The sequence below is a fragment of the Salvelinus fontinalis genome, chromosome 24 (genome assembly GCF_029448725.1).
Source record: "Salvelinus fontinalis isolate EN_2023a chromosome 24, ASM2944872v1, whole genome shotgun sequence".
Classification (NCBI taxonomy): Eukaryota; Metazoa; Chordata; class Actinopteri; order Salmoniformes; family Salmonidae; genus Salvelinus; species Salvelinus fontinalis.
Window position 1 is genome coordinate 28,372,818 of NC_074688.1, and position 21,910 is coordinate 28,394,727.

At 42.2% G+C, this 21,910-nt stretch overlaps 2 protein-coding genes across 2 annotated transcripts in view; both read right to left on the reverse strand.

Moving 5' to 3' along the window:
- LOC129822228 (complement C4-like) overlaps positions 1 to 937 on the reverse strand; it is a 37,629-nt gene extending 36,692 nt beyond the window's left edge. The window contains exon 1 of the mRNA XM_055880322.1: positions 640 to 937. Within this exon, the coding sequence (XP_055736297.1) occupies positions 640 to 701 (62 nt within the window). The 5' untranslated portion in view covers positions 702 to 937. The remainder of the gene's footprint in view (positions 1 to 639) is intronic.
- Positions 938 to 1,291: 354 nt separating this feature from the next.
- Positions 1,292 to 21,910, reverse strand: part of LOC129822231 (FRAS1-related extracellular matrix protein 2-like) — a 125,559-nt gene continuing 104,940 nt past the window's right edge. The window contains exons 15-26 of the mRNA XM_055880329.1: positions 21,661 to 21,816; positions 20,642 to 20,845; positions 19,579 to 19,810; positions 19,088 to 19,419; positions 10,472 to 10,664; positions 10,079 to 10,183; positions 9,599 to 9,726; positions 9,195 to 9,329; positions 8,598 to 8,724; positions 8,229 to 8,416; positions 7,895 to 8,041; positions 1,292 to 7,440 (exon numbers count right to left, since the gene is read on the reverse strand). Of these exons, the coding sequence (XP_055736304.1) occupies positions 6,796 to 7,440; positions 7,895 to 8,041; positions 8,229 to 8,416; positions 8,598 to 8,724; positions 9,195 to 9,329; positions 9,599 to 9,726; positions 10,079 to 10,183; positions 10,472 to 10,664; positions 19,088 to 19,419; positions 19,579 to 19,810; positions 20,642 to 20,845; positions 21,661 to 21,816 (2,592 nt within the window). The 3' untranslated portion in view covers positions 1,292 to 6,795. The remainder of the gene's footprint in view (positions 7,441 to 7,894; positions 8,042 to 8,228; positions 8,417 to 8,597; positions 8,725 to 9,194; positions 9,330 to 9,598; positions 9,727 to 10,078; positions 10,184 to 10,471; positions 10,665 to 19,087; positions 19,420 to 19,578; positions 19,811 to 20,641; positions 20,846 to 21,660; positions 21,817 to 21,910) is intronic.

Here is a 21,910-nt window from a genome sequence, read left to right on the forward strand (position 1 = left end):
GATTTTGTTGAAAAACGTTTCTTAAACGGAAGCAAATAGAAGGAAACAGGGATAAACATACCTGTATTTGTCCAATAGAAACTGTTGTTTGCAACTCTTGGACTAATGATTACTCCCTAGATCAGCTAGATGCAGGCAAGATTGTGCAAGGCAGTATTGAATGTATCCGTGTCTGTCACCTTGATTGCTCAAATTTCTCTCGACCTGTGTGCACCTACGTTGTAAAATTTCATTCATAGACTCAGTTGTAGAAACCTCATGATGGGTATAGGGGAAATTTGAGTATCATGCAGTTGCCTAAATCTATCGATATGACATTGAACTGGGTGAATGGAATATGAATGACAGTCATCCAATATGATGTAATAGAAATAAGGCCATGCTCATTAAAAAAATATTGTCCTCCCTCATCTTAAAAGTCACCAACCGCCACTGACACACACACACACACACACACACACACACACACACACACACACACACACACACACACACACACACACACACACACACACACACACACACACAAACACACACACACACTGTAGTAATATTTGAGAACGCAACATGACAGAAAATTACCAAAGATGCAAGTAAAATATATCTACAAAGAATTAGCATGGGTAGAACATAACTCACATTGGGTTCTGCTCACTAACTGCAGTCAGTGCAGCCATGATCAGAAGCAGTGTATTCCTCATCTTTCTGCTTTACCGTCTGATCTGTATCATGCCACTGGAACAAAAGTCTTCTTTTCTTGTCTAAACCCCAAAATAAAAATAAAAATACTGTCGAAGTTATCTGTAAAGCAGCTATGTCTGTGATGTTCCAGTTTGTGAGTGCAGCTGCAGCTCACAGAGAACAGGGTGCAGGATCTCAAATTGCACCCTATTCCTTACATAGTGCACTACTTTTAACCAGGGCCATTAGGGAATAGGGTGCCATTTGGGATGCACTCAGCATCAACACCTCCTCTAGCCCACCTAACTCTCCTCCTCTCTGCTTCTCTGACTCTAGCCTTGGCATTGGAGAAGGAACGTTATGAAATAAATCACGTGTTTTCCCAGAAACAAGATTTTGGCTGTGTCCCAAATGGATTCCTATTCCCTACAAAGTAAACTATGTTTGATCAGAGCCCTATGGGCCCTGGTCTGAAGTAGTGTGATATACAGGGGCTCTGGTCAAAAGTAGTGCCCTATGTAGGGAATAAGGTTCCATTTGGGAAGTAGCCTTTCCCAAAAAGCCCAAATACATACACAACATCTGGTTTTCAAACAAGACAGCAGTCTGATTTTCTTGAAAACACTTTATTTGCAGACCACTTTGTGCTTTAGGTCTATGTTACAAATACTTACAGCACATATGCCTTTAACATTGAAAATTCCCAAAACATCCAAACGGTATATTTATTTGCAATACATATGTGTGAATATATACAGTACCAGTCAAAAGTTTGGATAAACCTACTCATTCAAGAGTTTTTCTTTATTTTTACTATTTTCTACATTGTAGAATAATAGTGAAGACATCATCACTATGAAATAACACATATGGAATCATGTAGTAACCAAAAAAGTGTTAAACAAATCAAAATATATTTTATATTTGAGATTCTTCAAAGTAGCCACCCTTTGCCTTGATGACAGCTTTGCACACTTGGCATTCTCTCAACCAGCTTCACCTGGTATGCTTTTCCAACAGTTTTGAAGGAGTCCCCACATATGCTGAGCACTTGTTGGTTGCTATTCCTTCACTTTGAGGTCCAACTCATCCCAAACCATCTTAAATGGGTTGAGGTCGGGTGATTGTGGAGGCCAGGTCCTCTGATGCAGCACTCCATCACTCTCCTTCCTGGTCAAATAGCCCTTACACAGCCTAGGGGTGTGTTGGGACATTGTCCTGTAGAAAAACAAATTATATTCTCACTATGCCTGAGATATGCAGTCTCCTCTGAACAGTTGATGTTGAGATGTGTCTGTTACTTGAACTCTGTGAAGCATTTATTTGGGCTGCAATGTTTGAGGGGTAACTCTAATGAGCTTATCCTCTGCAGCAGAGGTAACTCTGGGTCTTCCATTCCTGTGGCGGTCCTCATGAGAGCCAGTTTCATCATAACGCTTGATGGTTTTTGCGACTGAACTTGAAGAAACTTTCAAAGTTGTTGAAATTTTCCAGATTTGTTAAACACTTTTTTGGTTACTACATGATTCCATATGTGTTATTTCATAGTCTGATGTCTTATTCTACAAAGTAGAAAATAGTAAAAATAAAGAAAAACCCAGGAATGAGTAGTTGTGTCCAAACTTTTGACTTGTACTGTACATGTTTCTTTGTGTATAGATATGTATGTGTGTGTGTGTGTGTGTGTGTGTGTGTGTGTGTGTGTGTGTGTGTGTGTGTGTGTGTGTGTGTGTGTGTGTGTGTGTGTGTGTGTGTGTGTGTGTGTGTATACACTCACACAGGCATTAAATGCATTCAACAAAATCCTGAAATCATAAAGGTGATGGTAATAACATGATTTAAAATCTAGATATAAAATCAGCAAAAAATAAGCATATTAAAATATAAAGAAATATTGGTATTCAATACTACTTTAGTGGTATGATATTGTAAGTTGCATAGCATTTATGTTTAAAAAAATAAAACAGCAAACAATATCCACATCTGAAGTTTATAAAGCAGTGGGTATATGTATTCAGCATCTATCGATACAGTATGGAGGTCATTGTATGTTATCTTTGTATTATGACTGGGACATCCATTGACAAGGTGATGGTCTATACCAGGTCTATACCAGGTCTATACATTTCCTTTATGCATCATTTCAGTGTAAACGTGGCAACCATGTCTGTAACATATTTTATGGGGTTTGTGGCTAAATAGAACATTGTCTGTGGAGGGAAACAAATATTAGATCTTCATTATTGGCAATCCCTATGGAATATGTGATAAAATAAATACATATTTCTGTAATGTTGTAATGATAATATCTCTACAATCCGTGACTTAGATTGTAGTAGGTCAAAGTTGGTTTCCCGTTAACTGCATTGTGATAAAACATATTCTGCAGTCCCAAATTGTGCCCAATTCTCAATATCGCACAATACTTTTGACGAGGGCCCCCCTGGTCAAGAGTAGTGCACTATAAAAGTAGTGAACAATAAAGGGAATAGGGTGCCATTTGGGACACACTTATCTTCATGGATCATTAAGAATGTTTTTATAATACGATACAAAATATAATGTAAAACCTTTGGAGAACATTTAGTACAGATCAGTCACCTTGTAGCCCTGTAGAGAAATAGAGTGTGCCCAGAATGGCATGGTGCCTTTTGGGACGCAGACATAGACATAGCTATGAGTTCTTACCACTAAGCTAGTCAACATCCTATAGAATCACTGACCAAAGAAATCCCTGACCATGCTGAACAGATACAGACACAGAACATAGAAGTACAGTACATAGAACAGACTATCTATGCTGTTTGTGCCTAGTGGATCCATCCAGAGCAGCTATAAACTGTACATTGCAGACCAGCTGTCTTTAAAATCAACTCACTAGGGGAGAGTATGGTAAGTTGAGCCACCCTTGTCTCTAGGAAACCATACACAAAATGAATAATTTGACCAAATATTTGGGAAGAGATCATCATTTCATGGAGTCTGTGAAGGAAGAAACCACATGGAAAAAGTGGTAAGCAAGTAAATTCCAAAAAACAGATTTTCACCAAGTCAAATTAATTTATTGTGTTACGAGTTAAGAGGTTTCATGATGGTTGTAACTAAACCAAAGTAGATAATTAAAGATTTTTCTATACATCAGTTGGGGTGTCTATAAGCTTTAATATGAGGTCCTAAACCTAGCGTGAAAGTGCATCCTTGTACGTAGCTGTGTGGGCTAATAAAGTCTAAATGTTTTCCATAGGTTAAGTTGAGTAAATGGTTGAGACAATGGCAAGTTGAGCAAATTGAAATGTTTTCTTCCCAGGCCTAATGCAAGGCATTTCCTCTGCGATTTGGGAAATAAAGATTTTGCATGGTTTTAAAAAGGTAGTGGTAATATTTCTTTCAGTGCAGAAATTTGTAGGGGTAAGTTGTGCCAAGATACCACTTTGTTTTGGACAAGCTATGTTTTTCAAAACTGGAATGTTTACATGAATTCTGATTACTTCCAGGGATACACAACATCCTGAAATATATGTATACTGAACAAAAATATAAACGCAACATGTAAATTGTTGGTCCCATGTTTTATGAGCTGAAATAAAAGATCCCAGAAATTTTCCATACGCACAAAAAGCTTATTTCTCTCACATTTTGTGCACAAATAGTTTACATCGCTGTTAGTGAGCATTTCTCCTTTGACAAGATAATCCATCCACCTGACAGGTGTGGCATATCAAGAAGCTGATTAAACGGCATGATTATTACACAGTGCTGGGGACAATAAAAGGCCACTCTAAAACGTGCAGTTTTTTCACACAACACAATGCCACAGATGTCTCAAGTTTTGATGGAGGGTGCAATTGGCATGCTGACTGCAGGAATGTCTACCAGAGCTGTTGCCAGAGAATTGAATGTTAATTTCTCTACCATAAGGCGCCTCCAATGTCATTTTAGAGAATTTGGCAGGATGTCCAACCAGCCTCACAACAGACCATGTGTTACCACGCCAGCCTAGGACCTCCACATCTGGCTTTTTCACCTGCGGGATTGTCTGAGACCAGCCACCTGGACAGCTGATGAAAATGAGGAGTATTTTTGTCTTTAAAGCCCTTTTGTGGGGAAAACTCATTCTGATTGGCTGGGCCTGGCTCCCCAGTGGGTGGGCCTGGCTCCCAAGTTGGTGGAATTATGCCCTCCCAGGTCCACCCACGGCTGCGCCCCTGCCCAGTGTTGTGAAATCCATAGATTAGGGCCTAATGAATTCATTTCATGAACTGATGAATTTCCTTATATGAACTGTAACTCATTAAAATTGTTAAAATTGTTGTATGTTGTGTTTATATTTTTGTTCAGTATAGATATCTTTGTGAGAAAGAATACTATATTTCCCTTGATGGAGTGATGCTGAATGTAAAAAAATGGGTCAACTTACCACACTCTTCCCTACTGGATATACACTACCTTTTCTCATTAGATCATTCAATTCAGTGCTGTACTGTATATATTCATATACAGGACCACACTGATATAGGATGTGTCCAAAATGGCACCCTATTCCCTATATGGAACCCTAATTCCTTATGGACGCTGAACAAAAGTAGTGCACTAAATAGGGAGTAGTGTGCCATTTGGGACGGACCCATAGACAGTCACTACAACCATGATTTTGAGACTATTGAGAGAACAATTATCCGAAAAACAATGTGTGATAAACTTGGAACTCTGGATAGAAAAAGTCTGAATTACCTACAGTAGATTTGACACATTTCCCCCACAATTTCACCCAAACCTGCTTTACATAGTATTATACAAGTTTAAACAATTATAAAATCAAAGGCAGGCACAAATAATAAACATTAATACATACAAAACAAAACAAATAGAAAGTGTTTCTTTAGCACCTACTGTAGGGGTCCTATACATCACATAGAATAGCCATGTGATAGAAACAATCTAAGCACTTGTCTCAAATTACACCCTATTCCCTAAATAGTGCACTACTTACAGTGCAAAATAGGGAATCGGGTACCATTTGGGATGCATGTTACAGTATAACATCCAGTGGATTCTTAGGCACCTGTTGAACTTCAACATGAATCAGTCTCCATACTTCAGTACAGAGAGCACACCTGGGTTCAAATACTATTTTAAATCCTGTAAAATACTTACGCTGTGATCAATTGAGCTTGCCTGTTGTCATGGAACCAATAGAAAAGTCCCACTGGGCACTCCAGGCAGGCTAAAGCAAACATATTTGAAAGATTTCAAACAGTGTTTGAACTCAGGTCTGACAGAGCGCTACAATAGGACATTACAGTAGGACATTATAGTAGGACATTACAGTAGGACATATTCCCAGTGTTAGCAGACTATTGACAGTGGCTTGACACGGGATAACAAACATACACATTAACAACTATGACAGTTCTATGACAATTTTGCGTTCATACTGAATCCTGAATACCAGGAATACCGGTATTCGACTCTGGGCCTGGAAGGTAGAAACACTTCTGGCTTTCATTCTTTCCTTCTAATCAGGAACTGATTACATTGTGGGACTCTCTAGCCAATCAGTAACATCAATCAATTAACTACAAGGTAGAAAAGACAACCAGCAGTGTTGCTGCCCTACAGGCCTGGAGCTGAATAGCCCTGCTACATGGTCTTTTACCAACTCACTGGACCACCATCCATCTTACAGGACAGAGGCATCTGCTGCTTTAGCACCTTTGGACAAATCATAAACATTTTTGGGATCAAGTGTGACATCATAAAACAAAGCAATAATAAACGTGGGCAAGTGCCTTAAACAGAACAGGTTACAGGTACTTCCCTAGTTGGGGCTGTCTCCCCATATAGATAGATTGTTTTACCTCTATGGTCTCCCCTACAGCAGAGCAGAAGAGCTGCAATATTTCAAGTAGGTTTTTGTATGGAACTAAACTCTCATTGTTGATTGTGTTGTTTCAGTTGTCTCCTCCCTCTCTTTATGTCCCAATGTAAAAATAAAAAAAATAGGCACATAAAAAAAAAAAATATATATCTGTCAGCATTTATTTTTCTGTGGTGAATGTCTATCTGTCAGTCAGTCTGTCTGTCTCAGGGGTCATGTCGAAGTCTGTCTGTCTATCAGACCTCTGAGCTGTCCAAGCCACCGCTAGTGAACCCTGATGTCATCATGGGCTCAGTGGAGCATGACGTTGCCGTGGGAACCTCCATCTTCTTCTTTTCCTGTCTGGACCGTACGGTTAGCACTATGACGATGATGATGAGGATGGTGAGGAGGAGGCCCACCAGGATCCCTATGATCAAGACCAGGCCGTCCTCGCTCTCCACAGGATGGTTCAGCTCCCTGGGCACCACACCCCGAGTGAGGACCTCCCGGTCAGGGCTGGTGCGGCGCTGGCGGCTGAGGTCCAGGGAGATATGGAGAATGTTGGTGCCACGGTTGTTGTCCAGGCCGATGTCCTCTGTTAGGTCTGGCACCCCGTTTGCTGACCGCCTGGAGCGAGATTGGGACTGGGACAGTGACAGTCGTCCTGCAGCCATAGTTTGACGCTGGGTTTCTCTGTCCATGCTGCTGTGTTGGGTCAGGGAGTGGCCTCCTGCAGCCATACTGCTGTGTTGGGTCAGGGAGTGGCCTCCTGCAGCCATACTGCTGTGCTGGATGAGTGTGTGGTACTCCAGACTTCTCTTCCCGATGCCCCTGTTGGCGTTCTCTCTTGAGCGGACCGTGTAGATGGTGTGGATGAACCACTCTCTCCCTGCTGACACCTGGACACCAGAGGAACAGGGTTGGTCATAAGGGCTGGGTAGTTTACTTGACAATGAAAGGAACAATTTCTGGTCCTACTGCTGATCATTAAAGCTAGAGTCTTTCATTGAAACAATAACAACGCGACACCTGCCTATGTTATGGGCCTGGAGAAATGTAATGACTCTCAAATGAGAGTAATGACTCTCATGAGGCATTTATAAGTGATATTCGTCAAGAATCAATGGGTGTATATGAATCATTTACAAGTTAAAGCAGTGAAAGAGAGTGTTAGAAATAGGAATTAGACAGGGATGGTTTTTCTCCACTATTCTTTTCACGCTTGCTATAGAACCACTGGCAGAAAGAATACGTCAAGATTCAAAGATAACAGGAATTGTCATCAATAAACAGTGTAGTGTAAATAAGCAGGATGTGTGTTGTGTTATGCTGCGTATGGTCAGGGAGATCTACCTGGAACAGTGCTGTAGAGTCCATGCTGAAGCCGTCAGATCCAGGCTGTCTGACCAGGGCCAGGGCCTGAGGGTCGTCTACAGCCAGCAGAGCCCTGAACCCCACGTTACCAAACGACCTGGCCTGGGTCTCTGGCTGGGCCTTATCCTGGAGGGGGAGAAGAGGGAAACACTAGTAAACACTGTACCAACATTGGACCATGTCAAGGTGTATAGGGTATTTATGTGAATTTACCCTGTACTACATCCTTGTCTGCATCCCAGATGATCCCCACATAATGCACTACTTTTGACCAGAGCACTATGGGCCCTGTACTGTACAGTACTGTACTTACGATGATCTTGAATCTGTAGAGCAGCGAGGGAGCATCAGCCAGACAGCCATACTCATTGTTGTTGGGGTTGTACTTGGGCACGTATCCATCCGCGCCGGTGCACAGGAACACCTTCTCTATGTTACAGATAAAGGAATCTCCCAGGTTCTGGACTGGATCCACCATCACTCTGCCATAGATCATATCCCCTGGGAGGAGATCAGCTGTGAGTTAATACAGTAATGAATGAATGAATGAAACAGATAGTCAATGGGGCTACCTCCATCCCAAATAGCACCCTATTCCCTATGTAGTGCACTACTTCTGATCAGGACCCATGAGAAGGTGGTGTGTGTGAGAAGGCTGTGTTGGTTTGTAGCGTTACAGTACCTTGTGAGAAGGCTGTGTCGCTCTCCTGTCCGAAGCCCATGGATCCATCAGACAGCCACAGAGTTCTTTTAGACAGCAGCAACATCTGAGTGTTCAGACTGAACTCAGCCGCAACCGGGTCACTCACCTGGGATAGGACACACACAGTGCAACGTTTTACCATCTTAGTATAGGACAACACATACCATTCAGTTACCATCAGAGAACAGACCAATCACAGTGTTACCATCAGCCTACACCTCCTAAGCTGTTTCCCACTACAGTACATCTCTGTGTGAACTCAAAGATTGTCATCTCACAGACATGATATTGATGTACACTCTTAGAAAAAAAGGGTTCCAAAAGGGTTCTTCGGCTGTCCCCATAGGAGAACACTTTTTGGTTTCAGGTAGAACCATTTTTGGTTCCAGGTAGAACCCTTTTGAGTTCCATGTAGAACACAGATCTACAGAGGGTTCTACATGGAACCCAAAATGGTTCTACCTGCAACCAAAAAGGGTTCTCGTATGGGGACAGCCAAAGAACCCTTTAAGGTTCTAGAAGATAGCACCTTTTTTTCCTAAGATTGTAGTAATGTTAATCCCAGGATGATCTGACCTGCTGGAAGCGTATGTCCAGGTCGAAGGTGACAGGTTCTCTGGGGTTACAGACAGGAGGCAGGGAGTACTCCAGACTGGGGGGAGAGGTACAGGGCAGCAGCTTCACTGTGTATGTACCTGAGTAGTCACGCACCTGGGAGAGAGAGGGGGCATAAGACACAGTTATTTACTTCGGGTTGAAACTTTATTTCATCAGGTAATTTAGAATAAAAATGATGTTTTTACTTTGAGTTATTTTACACTAGTGCTGATAACACACTACGACTTAAGAAAGAAATTCTGTAATTGGCATATGCTACTCTTTAGTCTTTACACTAAAGACACAGAGAAACCAGATGAGAAAATAAGAATATATTGATAACACAGTTTTAAAGATAAAAGAAAAGAAGATGCTGTCCTCACAGCGAAGTCTGATGTGAAGGTCCACTGCTGCATGGGCTGGTTGTAGGTGGGCTCGCTCCTCACCAGGCTGAGGTTAAAGGTCACCCCAGGGTGGTCCGCACACATCACCATGGACGACAGAGAGGACGCTGGGTACAGACACAGGTAAGGCTAGGCTAATAGAGAACTGAAGGGGAATATGTACAGATTTAAGTGTGTCAGAGTAGGAGTGCTGACTTAGGATCAGTTTTAAATCACAATGTTTAAGATTACCTGATACTAGATTACCTGATACTAGATTACCTGATACTAGATTACGTGATACTAGATTACCTGATACTAGATTACCTGATACTAGATTACCTGATACTAGATTACTTGATACTAGATTACCTGATACTAGATCAGCACTCCCACTCTGAGACAATTGATACATATGGTGGGTTACTAGTTTAAGCCCATGGATGTACTGTATGAAAAGAGTAGATAATGTGAACATACCAGAGTGTGATATGACAAACAGTCCTCTGAATCGAGCCTCTGTTCTGAAGTTGACCACCAGACGACCCTGTTCGTTGATACGCATACTGGTGGGGTACAGGGCTCCTACAGAATACAGCCGGTCAGTCTCCCTGTCACACTGACCTAACACATCCCTACTAGTATAGCCCACCCACTGTGAAAGGTGCAGTAAAGGCCACCTACAGAATGCACCCCGTAGGTCTCACTGTCACACCAAACTAACACATCCTCATTCATTGCTGTAGAAGAAATAACATAACCATATAATCTATGCTCGAAGCACACTAGCCAGTGTTGTATTTGTTTGTTTTTGCCTCATTCTGTGAAGACTGAAATGACTTTTGAATATATTTAATTTGATGTGAGACTTGCCTTGTAGCTCAGCCTCAGGAGGGCTGCCGATGCCGTCCCGCCACAAGATGGCAGTGTCGTATACGAAGGTGAGTCGTAGCTCAGACTGCAGGTCAAAATGCTGCCAGCCCCCTGCCCCCACCGGGGAGTGGAACACATAGGAGACGTGGAGGGGCACCCGGAGGGTCACATAGGACTGGACCAGATTCAACACCTAGAGAGAGACATACATCAAATCAAGCTGGATTTAACATGCATTTAAACATCATTAAACTTTACAGTAACTTTACAGTAGCACAGAAAACTAGCAATAGTAGGTTCAAGCTACAGAGGGACAGGAAAAAAATGAGAAATAAAGAGAGATAAATAGAGAGAGGAAAACAAAATAGTGAGAGAAATAGAGAGAAAAATAGAGAGAGAGAGCGAGAGAAAAAGAGAAAGAAAGAGAAAGAGAAAGAGAAAGAGAAAGAGAAAGAGAAAGAGAGAGTGAGAGAGAGAGAGAGAGAGAGAGAGAGAGAGAGAGAGAGAGAGAGAGAGAGAGAGAGAGAGAGAGAGAGAGAGAGAGAGAGAGCCTATAGCAGCACCTACATATTCTGCATAGATTCTGTCAGACCTGGACCCTGACAGTAAATCTCAGTAAGACAAAAAAAATGGTGTTCCAAAAAACGTCCAGTTGCCAGGACCACAAATACAAATTCCATCTAGACACCGTTACCCTAGAGCACACAAAAAACTATACATACTTCGGCCTAAACATCAGCGCCACAGCTAACTTCCACAAAGCCGTGAACGATCTGAGAGGCAAGAAGGGCCTTGTATGCCATCAAAAGGAACATAAAATTCAACATACCAATTAAGATCTGGCTAAAGATACTTGAATCAGTTATAGAACCCATTGCCCTTTATGATTGTGAGGTCTGGGGTCTGCTCACCAACCAAGAATTCACAAAATGGGACAAACACCAAATTGAGACTTTGCATGCAGGATTCTGCAAAAATATCCTCAGTGTACAACGTAAAACACCAAATAATGAATACAGAGCGGAATTAGGCCGATACCCACTAATTATCAAAATCTAGAAATGAGCCGTTAAATTCTACAACCACCTAAAAGGAAGCGATTCCCAAACCTTCCATAACAAAGCCATCACCTACAGAGAAATTAACCTGGAGAAGAACCCCCTAAGCAAGCTGGTCCTGGGGCTCTGTTCACATACAGGCCCCACAGAGCCCCAGGACAGCAACACAATTAAACCCAACCAAATCATGAGAAAACAAAAAGAGAATTACTTGACACATTGGAAAGAATTTACAAAAAAACAGAGCTGCACTTCCAAACCTCCTGCAAAACATATTTCCCTCAGATTACACAGACTCACAAAGAATTCGAAAATAAATCCAATTTTGATCAACTCCCATATCCATTGGGTGAAAGACAGTACCACAGTGTGCCATCACAGCAGCAAGATTTTTGATCTGTTGCCACAAGAAAAGGGCAACCAGTGAAGAACAAACACCATTGTAAATAGAACCTATATTTATGTTTATTTATTTTTTATTTACTTTAACTATTTGTACATAATTACAACACTGTATATAGACATAATATAACATTTGAAATGTTTTTTGGGGGGGAACTTTGTGAGTGTAATGTTTACTGTTCATTTTTTATTGTTTATTTCACTTTTGTTTATTATCTATTTCACTTGCTTTGTCAATGTAAACATATGTTTACCGTGCCAATAAAGCCCTTAAATTGAATTGAATGGAAAGAGAGAAAGGGAGAAAGAGAGAAAGGGAGAAAGAGAGAAAGGGAGAAAGAGAGAAAGGGAGAAAGAGAGAGAGAAAGAGAGAGAGAGAGAAATATATATATATAGAGAGAGAAAGATAGAGAGGGAGAGAGAGAGAGAGAGAGAAAGAGAGAAAGAGAGAGAGAGAGAGAGAGAGAGAGAGAGAGAGAGAGAGAGAGAGAGAGAGAGAGAGAGAGAGAGAGAGAAGAGAGAGAGAGAGAGGAGAGAGAGAGAGAGAGAGAGAGAGAGAGAGAGAGAGAGAGAGAGAGAGAGAGAAAGAGAGAGAGAAAGAGAGAGAGAGAGAGAGGGAGAGAGAAAGAGAGAAAGAGAGAAAGAGAGAGAGATAGAGAGATAGTGAAATAAAAAGAGAAAGAGAGAGAAATAGAGACTGATAGAAGTACATACATTACATCAAACTTTGCTAAATGCATTTAAGCATCCACACACTTAAACATCCAACAAGCAGGGTGTTTACAAAAGGTCCTTAGTACTAGTTAACATATAGGCCTATACTAAACATTCACAAGCTGCCTATCTGTATGGAGCTTGCAAATACCTCATGGGAACAGTAGTCAGACCCACTCATAACTTAATATATGATTATGGCTTGGTCTGTATCTATATTCTATAGATTCATGTGATTATGTATGTAATAAATATAGCAGGTGACATATAGAGGGTATTACGGTGGCTTACGTAGTGCTGAAGTGCATATAGCGTGATCAATGAGTTTTACTATCAGACAGCATCATACCACTCTTGTCAATATGGGGGCGCTGTTTCCACTTTGTAAAAAATCTTGCCCAAATTAAACCTCCTCGTACTCTATTCTAGATCGTACAATATGCATATTATTATTACTATTAGATAGAAACCACTCTCAAGTTTCTAAAACCGTTTGAATTATATCTGTGAGTAAAACAGAACTCATTTTGCAGCAAACTTCCTGACAGGAAGTGAAAAATCTGAAATCGAGGCTCTGTTCCAGGGCCTTCCTATTCAATTGCTTGAAATCTATGGATATACATGCACTTCATCCGCCTTCCACTAGATGTCAACAGGCAGTGGGAGGTGGAATGGGGTGTCTACCTTGATCTGAGGTCAAACAAGAGCTCTTCGAATGACGTGACCACAATTTCCTTTGTCTACCAAGGCGCGGGAAGGACATCAGCATTGGCTTCTGAAAAGCGTTCGGTATAGACGGCTAATATCTCCGGCTTTGATTTTATTTGATACATGTGATAATATCATCGTAAAGTATGTTTTTTCAATATAGTTTTATCAGATTATTCAACGTTTATCGAGAGTTTTGGAGTTTTCCGTTCTCTGCGTTAGGTGAAGATGGACATCTTCGCGCCACTTGGCTAGCTAAGGTTGCTAATTTGACAGGAGAAGAGGACATTCTAAAACCAAACAACAATTTATTCTGGACAAAGGACTCCTTGTACAAGATTCTGATGGAAGCTCAGCAAAAGGAAGAACCATTTATGATGTTATTTCGTATTTCTGTGGAAAAAGTTTAGTCCTATTTTCCTTCCTTTTTGCGGGCGCTGTCTCACTATAACGTAAGCTGTTTGTTATGGTAAAGTTATTTTAAAAAATCTAACACGGCGATTGCATTAAGAACTAGTGTATCTTTCATTTGCTGTCCAACATGTATTTTTTAGTAAAGTTTATGATGAGTTCTTTGATTAGATTAGGTGACTGTCCAAAATATCTCCGGAGATTCTGGTGAATCGATGCTACATATTCACAATGTATAACCACGGTTTGCAGCTCAAAATATGCACATTTTCGAACAAAACATAAGTGTATTGTATAACCTGATGTTATAGGACTGTCATCTGATGAAGTTGGTCAAGGTTAGTGATTAATTTTATATCTTTTGCTGTTTTTTTGCGATCGCTACCTTTGCGGTGAATGAATGCGGTTGTGTGTTTGGCTATTGTGGTAAGCTAATATAATGCTATATTGTGTTTTCGCTGTAAAACACTTTAAAAAATCGGAAATATTGGCTGGATTCACAAGATGTTTATCTTTCATTTGCTGTACACCATGTATTTTTCATAAATGTTTTATGATGAGTATTTAGGTATTTCACGTTGCTCTCTGTAATTATTGGCTGGCTGCTTTGGTGATATTTTTGATGGTAGCTGCAATGTAAAACTATGATTTATACCTCAAATATGCACATTTTCGAACAAAACATAGATTTATTGTATAACATGTTATAAGACTGTCATCTGATGAAGTTGTTTCTTGGTTAGTGACTAATTATATCTCTATTTGGTCGGTTTTGTGATAGCTACCTATGCGGTAAAAAAATTGTGAAAATATGCGGTTGAGTCTTTTGCTATTGTGGTTAGCTAATAGAAATACATATTGTGTTTTCGCTGTAAAACATTTTAAAAATCGGAAATGATGGCTGGATTCACAAGATGTTTATCTTTCATTTGCTGTATTGGACTTGTGATTTCATGAAAATTATATTATATGATATCCCTGTCGCGTTAGGCTAAGCTATGCTAGTCAGCTTTTTTGATGAGGATGCTCCCGGATCCAGGATGGGTAGCAATGGTTTAAATATACACTGAGTGTACAAAACATTAAAAACACCTGCTCTTTCCATGACATAGACTGACCAGGTAAATCCAGGTGAAAGCTATGATCCCTTATTGATGTCACTTATTAAATCCTCTTCAATCAGTGTGGATGAAGGGGAGGAGACAGGCTAAAGAAGGATTTTTAAGCCTTTAGACAAGTGAGACATGGATTGTGTATGTGTGCCATTCAGATGGTAAATGGGTAAGACAAAATATTTAAGTGCATTTGAACCGGGTATGGTAGTAGGTGCCAGGCGGTTTGACACCGGTTTGTGTCAAGAACTGCAACGCTGCTGGGCTTTCCAAGCTCATCATTTCCCCCATCTGTATCAAGAATGGATCACCACACAAAGCACAACTTGACACAACTGTGGGAAGCACTGGAGTCAAGATGGACCAGCATCCNGTACAAAACATTAAAAACACCTGCTCTTTCCATGACATAGACTGACCAGGTAAATCCAGGTGAAAGCTATGATCCCTTATTGATGTCACTTATTAAATCCTCTTCAATCAGTGTGGATGAAGGGGAGGAGACAGGCTAAAGAAGGATTTTTAAGCCTTTAGACAAGTGAGACATGGATTGTGTATGTGTGCCATTCAGATGGTAAATGGGTAAGACAAAATATTTAAGTGCATTTGAACCGGGTATGGTAGCAGGTGCCAGGCGCACCGTTTTGTGTCAAGAACTGCAACGCTGCTGGGCTTTTCAAGCTCAACAGTTTACCGTGTGTTTCAAAAATGGTTCACCACCCAAAGGGCATCCAGCCAACTTGACACAACTGTGGGAGGCACTGGAGTCAACATGTGCCAGCATCCCTTTCGACACCATGTAGTCCATGCCCTGACGAATTGAGGCTGTTCGTAAGGGCAAAAGGGGGTGCAACTCAATATTAGGAATGTGTTCCTAATGTTTTGTACACTCAGTGTAGATACACAGTGCTGTACTGTATGGGCTGTACTAGTACTACTGGAGCTCTTATGCATTCAAAAGGGTTTACATTGACTCTGACATTTACACTGGCCACATTTCAGAGAGATGGTATCTTTTCAACACAGTTGAATCCAGATATATAGCAACAATAGCAAACCATTCCATTTACAACTGGTGAATGTTTGCTTGTGTTATTCAATTATTGATTTGTCAACAATGAGGATAAAGCCCTCCCATTCTGAAGTTAATCATGCTATCCAGACATAACAATCCAGGCGGTTGATTTGTTCTATTGTACTTGGAACCCTTAAACAACAGCTAGACTACAGCAAGAAAAAGAACCAGAGAGAAAGAGAAAAAGAGAGAGCGAAAGAGATAGAAAGGTAGGGAGAAAGATAGAGAGAGAGAGCGAGAGAGAAAGGAGAGAGAGAAGGAAGGAGGAGAGAGAAAGTAGAGGGATTTGAATGGTATCTGCTCCATCCGGTGACCTATGAGAGGGGTACCTGTCTGCACTAGCTCTCCCTTCATGATGGGACCTGCCTATGCCCTGGGCGAGAGAGAGGGGGGGGGCGAGAGAGAAAGAAGAGGAGAAAAGCGAGAGAGAGAGAGAGAAAGGAGAGAGAGAAGGAAAGAGGAGAGAGAGATCAATCTCAGAGAACTGGTAGAACCCAGAGAGAGCTGAGGCAGATGATTTGCTGTATGACCCTGGCACTGCCTGCTGAGACCTAATGGATTCCTGTGGTCTGATAAGCTGGGGACAAAGCCTCTCACCATGACACACAGACACAGAGAGACAGAGTCAGTCCCAGCACGGTGAGAGGCCAGTCTGGGGCCCCAAGCTTGGTCGGACTCTGTCTCTCTGTACTCCTCAACCTCTCCACTCAGCCCCCCAGCCTCCCAGTCGGTCGGTCAGACCCTTAAGGGCTTCTCAGGTCAGAGAAAACACAGGGGCACAAATAATGTTCCTCTAGACAAGAGCTATTGAGTTTCTGTTTGTTCTTCCTGACCACACTGATTGAAGCTTACAGTACAACTCACCTGTAGGACAGCTCATATGGATGTGACACAGGCAGACCCTGCAGTAGGGGTATAGGGTTTCTGGGTGAATAGAGACATGTCTGTTTTACCTGGCGGGGTCTCATTCTCTCTCTTAGTTATGGATCTTACTTAAAACAACACAGTGAAGCTTAATGCACCTCAGTCTCTGGCTATGTATCAAATGGCAACTTATTCCCTATGGGCCCTGGTCAAATGCATTACAAAACAAAGGGAATAGTGTGTCATTTGGGCCAGTGATACTTAAAGCACCTCAGTCTGTTGTCACATGGCTGCCAGCGACTAGCAACAGAACGTCAAACCTGCAGATAGGAGAGACATTGACCAAGTGCTGGTACACAGTACTAAGGCAGACCCTGACATTCAGGATTATCAAGTGCTGATCAACTCTGACCTCTCCCACAAAGCTCTGTCTGGTCAGAATATTAACTTATTTCAGTTTCAACGTAAACAAATGGGCTAACGCTGGATTACAACCTGTCAGAAGGAAAGTCATAAAGTGTGGAGGAAGTTTACTTTAGAAGAGAATGATGATCACCGCCTCCATAAAATATTCTTATCTTATACTTCCTATGTATCTTAACTCATCCATGTTTGCATGCAATATCCATTTACAGTATCATTTATCTTGCAAAATGGAATTTCACTTTATATAGAATGTATTGATATTCCATGGAGTTGGTGTCTTTTAAACCATACAATATGCTTAAATTGGGTTAGTAGTTAGCCTCTCATAACTTCTACATGCACTGTTGATTTCTTTCCTTTACACGCGCACACGCACGTGCACACGCAGACACACGCGCACACACACACTGCTAGGAGGCTTCTAGTTGATGATCTACAGCAGGGAGGATCTGTAGCATGAGGAGACCTTTACCACAACATGTCCTTAGCTCCTGTGTGTGTGTGTGTGTGTGTGTGTGTGTGTGTGTGTGTGTGTGTGTGTGTGTGTGTGTGTGTGTGTGTGTGTGTGTGTGTGTGTGTGTGTGTGTGTGTGTGTGTGTGTGTGTGTGTGTGTGTGTGTGTGTGTGTCTAGCGTGAGGAGACCTTAACCATACCAAGACCTTTGCTCTCTCTCTCTCTGCAGACAGCTCTTCTCTCTGCAGGCATCTATTCTTTCTGCAGGCATCTCTTCTCTCTGCAGGCATCTCTTTATGACCGCAGCCCGCTTAATTAAGTGCTAGTGAACTAATATACTGACTGGGGTTTAACTACACTGAAGTGACTGGTGGTTTCCAAGGGAAATCTACATGACAGGAGCACTGAACCATGTGACCAGGGTTTGAGATCTCCACTCAGGGAGAGAGAGAGAGAGAGAGAGAGAGAGAGAGAGAGAGAGAGAGAGAGAGAGAGAGAGAGAGAGAGAGAGAGAGAGAGAGAGAGAGAGAGAGAGAGAGAGAGAGAGAGAGAGAGAGAGAGAGAGAGAGAGAGAGAGAGAGAGAGAGAGAGAGGGAGGGAGAGATGGAGAGAGGGAGGGAGGGAGAGGGAGGGAAGTAGGGAGGGAGAGAGAAGTAGGGAGAGAGTTAAAGGGAGAGTTTAAGACCTGTAAAAGCGGTCCCTCCCTCAACACAGCAGCAGCTGTTTAAAGGGCACAGCACAGAAAAGGGCAGAAGGTTTTAATAATGGTGCTGTGAATGTTGGAGAAGCCATTTTGCCAAGAGAAATAGCAGGCCTCGTGATGAGTTGTGGGAATCCATAAAGCCCTGTGTTTGGTTAGTTATTAGTGGTGAGGTTAAGATGGGCTTTAGAAGAACAACGTCTGAGAGGGGTAGCTAACAGAGATGTGGCTGTAAAGGATTCTGTCGTGAATAGGAAAATTACAAGAACTGACAGGAAAGAACTGGAGGTCAAATACTGAGCAAGTAAATCCTGACATCTTTTCCCAAGAAATCATAATGACATCTTTTCCCAAGAAATCATCATGACATCTCTTCCCAAGAAATCATCATGACATCTCTTCCCAAGAAATCATCATGACATCTCTTCCCAAGAAATCATCATGACACCTCTCCCCATACTTATTTTGCAATTGGTCAGTGGTCTGGTGGGATTGTGGGGTGGAGCAGCTCACCTGTCTGTCTGTTCTGATAGTGCCCCCACAGGTGCGCACACACACACACACACACACACACACACACACACACACACACACACACACACACACACACACACACACACACACACACACACACACACACACACACACACACACACACACACACACACACACACACACACACTGTTCTCTCACCTGTCCGTCTGTACCGATGGTCCCTCCACAGTCTGACAGTAGCTCAGACATGTCATAGTAACTAGTGAACTCCCATAGACAAGCCTCTAGGTTGAGGTTCCTGTAGAAGCGAAGTATGCTGGATCCCCTCAGGTGGGCACTGTACTGGTAGGGAGAGGTCTCCCCGATCACCTCAGGGTTCTTGGTGGCATCTGTGATGAAGCCGTGGCGGGTCTTGACCTCGGTGAAGTCCAGCAGGTTAGAACAGCGGTGGTTCCCCACACGAGTACCATCAGGACTCAACGTCAGCTCAAAGTTAGACAGAGGACGGGTGGAGACCACGGGGAGCATGCCTGGGAGAGGAGAGAGGGGAGACAAAGGGTTAGGAGAGAGAAAGGCAGGGGTGGGAGATAGAGAGTGAGAAAGAACGACAGAGAGAGAGAAAGAGTGTCAGAAATAGAGCAAGAGAGAAAGAGAAAGAGAGAGAAACTAGAAGTCTCTGTGTTCTTCACCGTCTATGTGTGGCATGGTGACAGTGATCTTGATGAGGTTGGGGTGGTCTGGGTCCTCTGCTCCAGTGTAGCGTAGCTTGGCAGAGAAGGGCTCAGCGCCCACTGTACCCACCACACGAGGCTGGCACATACCCTTCTCTATACTGATGGAGACTATGGAGCTGCTGAGTTCCAGGCCATCGTCTCCGTTAGAGTTCACAGCCCGGGCTGCACATTGCACCCTAGAGCCAGCCTGGAGGGAGAGACACACATCTCAAATCAATACAGTCAACTGGATCATTCACTTAGTAGTGGTGGGCATCTGATATCAATACAGTCAACTGGATCATTCACTTAGTAGTGGTGGGCATCTCATATCAATACAGTCAACTGGATCATTCACTTAGTAGTGGTGGGCATCTCACATCTATACAGTCAACTCAATCACATCAATACAGTCAACTCAATCACATCAATACAGTCAACTCAATCACATCAGTACAGTCAACTCAATCACATCAATACAGTCAACTCAATCACATCAATACAGTCAACTCAATCACATCAATACAGTCAACTCAATCACATCAATACAGTCAACTCAATCACATCAATACAGTCAACTCAATCACATCAATACAGTCAACTCAATCACATCAATACAGTCAACTCAATCACATCAATACAGTCAACTCAATCACATCAATACAGTCAACTCAATCACATCAATACAGTCAACTCAATCACATCAATACAGTCAACTCAATCACATCAATACAGTCAACTCAATCACATCAGTACAGTCAACTCAATCACATCAATACAGTCAACTCAATCACATCAATACAGTCAACTCAATCACATCAATACAGTCAACTCAATCACATCAATACAGTCAACTCAATCACATCAATACAGTCAACTCAATCACATCAATACAGTCAACTCAATCACATCAATACAGTCAACTCAATCACATCAATACAGTCAACTCAATCATTCACTTTAGGTCTTTTCAGAGGTTCAACTCTTTGACTGAGCCAGTCCAAATTCCCACTCAGTTCACTGATAATGTGTTCTCTACCTGGAAATAAACAGAGTCCAAGGTGATGATCTTGGAGGAGGAGAAGAAGGTATCAAAGTCCACCTCTCTCATGGAGCTGGTGACCCCGTCCAGGCTGGTTGGAGCGCTGATCAACCATCGATAGCGTGTCAGCGTGTCATTGATGTGCTCGCTGATGCAGATGGAGCCAGTCTTGTCGTAGTCAGGGTACTTAGGGTTACAAGCCTGAGGGAGGGAGAGAGGGAGGGAGGAGAGAGGGAGGAGGGAGTGAGAGAGGGAGGGAGGAGAGAGGAGACAGTGTTTGGGAATGAGGCAAAATATACTGTGATATAGTCCAAGGGAAAATGTGCATTGTTCATCAATATCACTCACCTGTGCTTCAATATCAAATTAAATCCTAATTGAATCCTAATTGAATCCTAATTGATATAATCATAAACCAAAGAAACAACTTACTTTTTAAAGTAAATTAAGACCAGACAGTGAATACAATGATGCCTTGGCCTTCGTCCTAAATGGCATCCTATTCCCTATATAGTGCACTTCCCTATGGGACTGTCACGCCCTGGCCTTAGTATTCTTTGTTTTCTTTATGTTTTTTAGTTAGGTCAGGGTGTGACATGGGGAATGTATGTGTTTTTGTAGTGTCTAGTGTAATTGTCTAGTTATGTCTATGGCTGCCTAGATTGGTTCTCAATTAGAGGCAGCTGTGGTTCATTGTCTCTGATTGAGAGCCATATGTAAGGTAGTCATAGGCATTGGGGTTTTGTGGGTAATTGTCTGTGTCTACGTTGCATGTTTGCACTTAGTCTTTGATAGCTTCACGTTCGTCTGTTTGTTGTTTTGTTTCGTTGTTCTTCTTCTAATAAAGAGAAGATGTATTTTTCACACGCTGCGCCTTGGTCCTCTCTCTCTCTCCGCAAGACGATCGTGACAGGGACTCTGGCCAAATGTAGTGCACTAAACTGAGAATAGGGTGGCATTTGGGACGAACCTCTGGACTGGGAGGTTAAAAGTCCCTGATAAACCATTCTCCGTACCGTGACACAGACGACGGGGTAGCCTGCCACCAAGGGGGTGTTTCTGGCCCTGGAGGTGTCGTCATACTGCAGTAAGGAGAACACCTGGGGGACGGAGGGGAAGGTGACGTCCGCCATGCTGTTGGTCTCCTCTATGTAGATAATGGCCTTACTCATCTGGGGACGGACAGAAAATAAACAGATCAAACATAAAAGTGTTGTTAAAGGTAGTGATACACGATGTAAACAGCATTATCGGGCCAACTAACGC